This window comes from Trachymyrmex cornetzi, unplaced genomic scaffold (genome assembly GCF_001594075.2).
Source record: "Trachymyrmex cornetzi isolate Tcor2-1 unplaced genomic scaffold, Tcor1.1 scaffold1477, whole genome shotgun sequence".
NCBI classification, from domain to species: domain Eukaryota; kingdom Metazoa; phylum Arthropoda; class Insecta; order Hymenoptera; family Formicidae; genus Trachymyrmex; species Trachymyrmex cornetzi.
This window is the reverse complement of record NW_017296067.1, coordinates 682-1,820: the sequence shown is the minus strand read 5'-3', so window position 1 is coordinate 1,820 and position 1,139 is coordinate 682. Positions and strand designations below refer to the sequence as shown.

The 1,139-nt window shown below is 38.6% G+C and overlaps 1 protein-coding gene across 1 annotated transcript; it reads left to right on the top strand.

The window, feature by feature from the left end:
- Positions 1 to 284: 284 nt before the first annotated feature.
- On the top strand, positions 285 to 1,012 carry LOC108757921 (probable multidrug resistance-associated protein lethal(2)03659). The gene is made up of 2 exons (XM_018502622.1): positions 285 to 369; positions 898 to 1,012. Exons 1-2 carry the CDS (start codon positions 308 to 310, stop codon positions 1,010 to 1,012), a joined length of 177 nt encoding a protein of 58 aa, XP_018358124.1. The 5' UTR covers positions 285 to 307.
- Positions 1,013 to 1,139: the final 127 nt, after the last annotated feature.

Here is a 1,139-nt window from a genome sequence, read left to right as displayed (position 1 = left end):
CCCCCGTTCGCCAATCTTCGCTCACCTGAGCGCGACTCTTCGAGGACTATCGACGATCCGTGCGTTTGGAATGGAAGCGACTCTCACGAAGGAGTTCGATAATTATCAGGATATCCATTCGTCCGCGTGGTACATCTTCATCGCATCCTCCCGCGCCTTTGCCTTCTTGGTGGATGCTTTTTGCTTGCTATATATCACGCTGGTCACACTGAGCTTCCTTGTGATGGACAACGGCTTTATGCATGGCGAATACGTAGGCCTAGCAATCACGCAGAGTATCAATCTTACTGGGAGATTACACTGATGCATGCGCCAGAGCACCGAGGTGGAGAACCAGATGGCCTCGGTGGAGCGTATCCTTGAATACAAGTACTCGCTTATCCTTTACATATCTTCATATTGTGTTTGTATTAATTATGTATCAATTATCTTTATTGATTGTCTTACTTTATTGAAATATGAGTTACCACTTATTTTATATTATTTCAATTGCAATTTTCAATGTATTGAAATTTTTTTTAAGTAAACACAGGATTTAATTATCTACCGATTTAGTGATCTACTTACATTATGAATCTCATACTCAAATATTATTCCATTACTGACCGCATACTGTAATTCTTAAATTCCTAAATTTCTTAAATTTCTTTAAATCTTGAAATTTTAGATCTTGTAGCGTCCAATTTGTAAATTTTCTAATTCTTGTTTTAAATTTTTTGGATATTTTTATTATTCAAGTTTCATAATATTTTATTATCAATATTTTTTCGTCTATCTAGATGAACAAATTTGTAAGTTTTATGAAAAATTGCAGATATTTCTAAAGCAGTCTAATTAATTTCTTTAGATTATTAAAATAACGTTTAATTTATATTTTCTGCTTCGATCTTTTTCCAGCGGTGTGGACAGCGAGCCTCCTCTCGAAAGTGTTCCCGATAAAAAGCCCAAGTCCGATTGGCCACAAGAAGGTAATATCAAGTTCAAGAACGTGTTCCTGCGCTATGCGCCTTAGGCCGGCAGTGCTCAAGAACCTCAGCTTCGTCATCTTTCCGCGGGAGAAAATGCCTCTTGGCGCGAGCCATTGTGAAGAATAATCCGATACTCGTGCTGGATGAGGCGACCGCGAATGTGGACCCGCG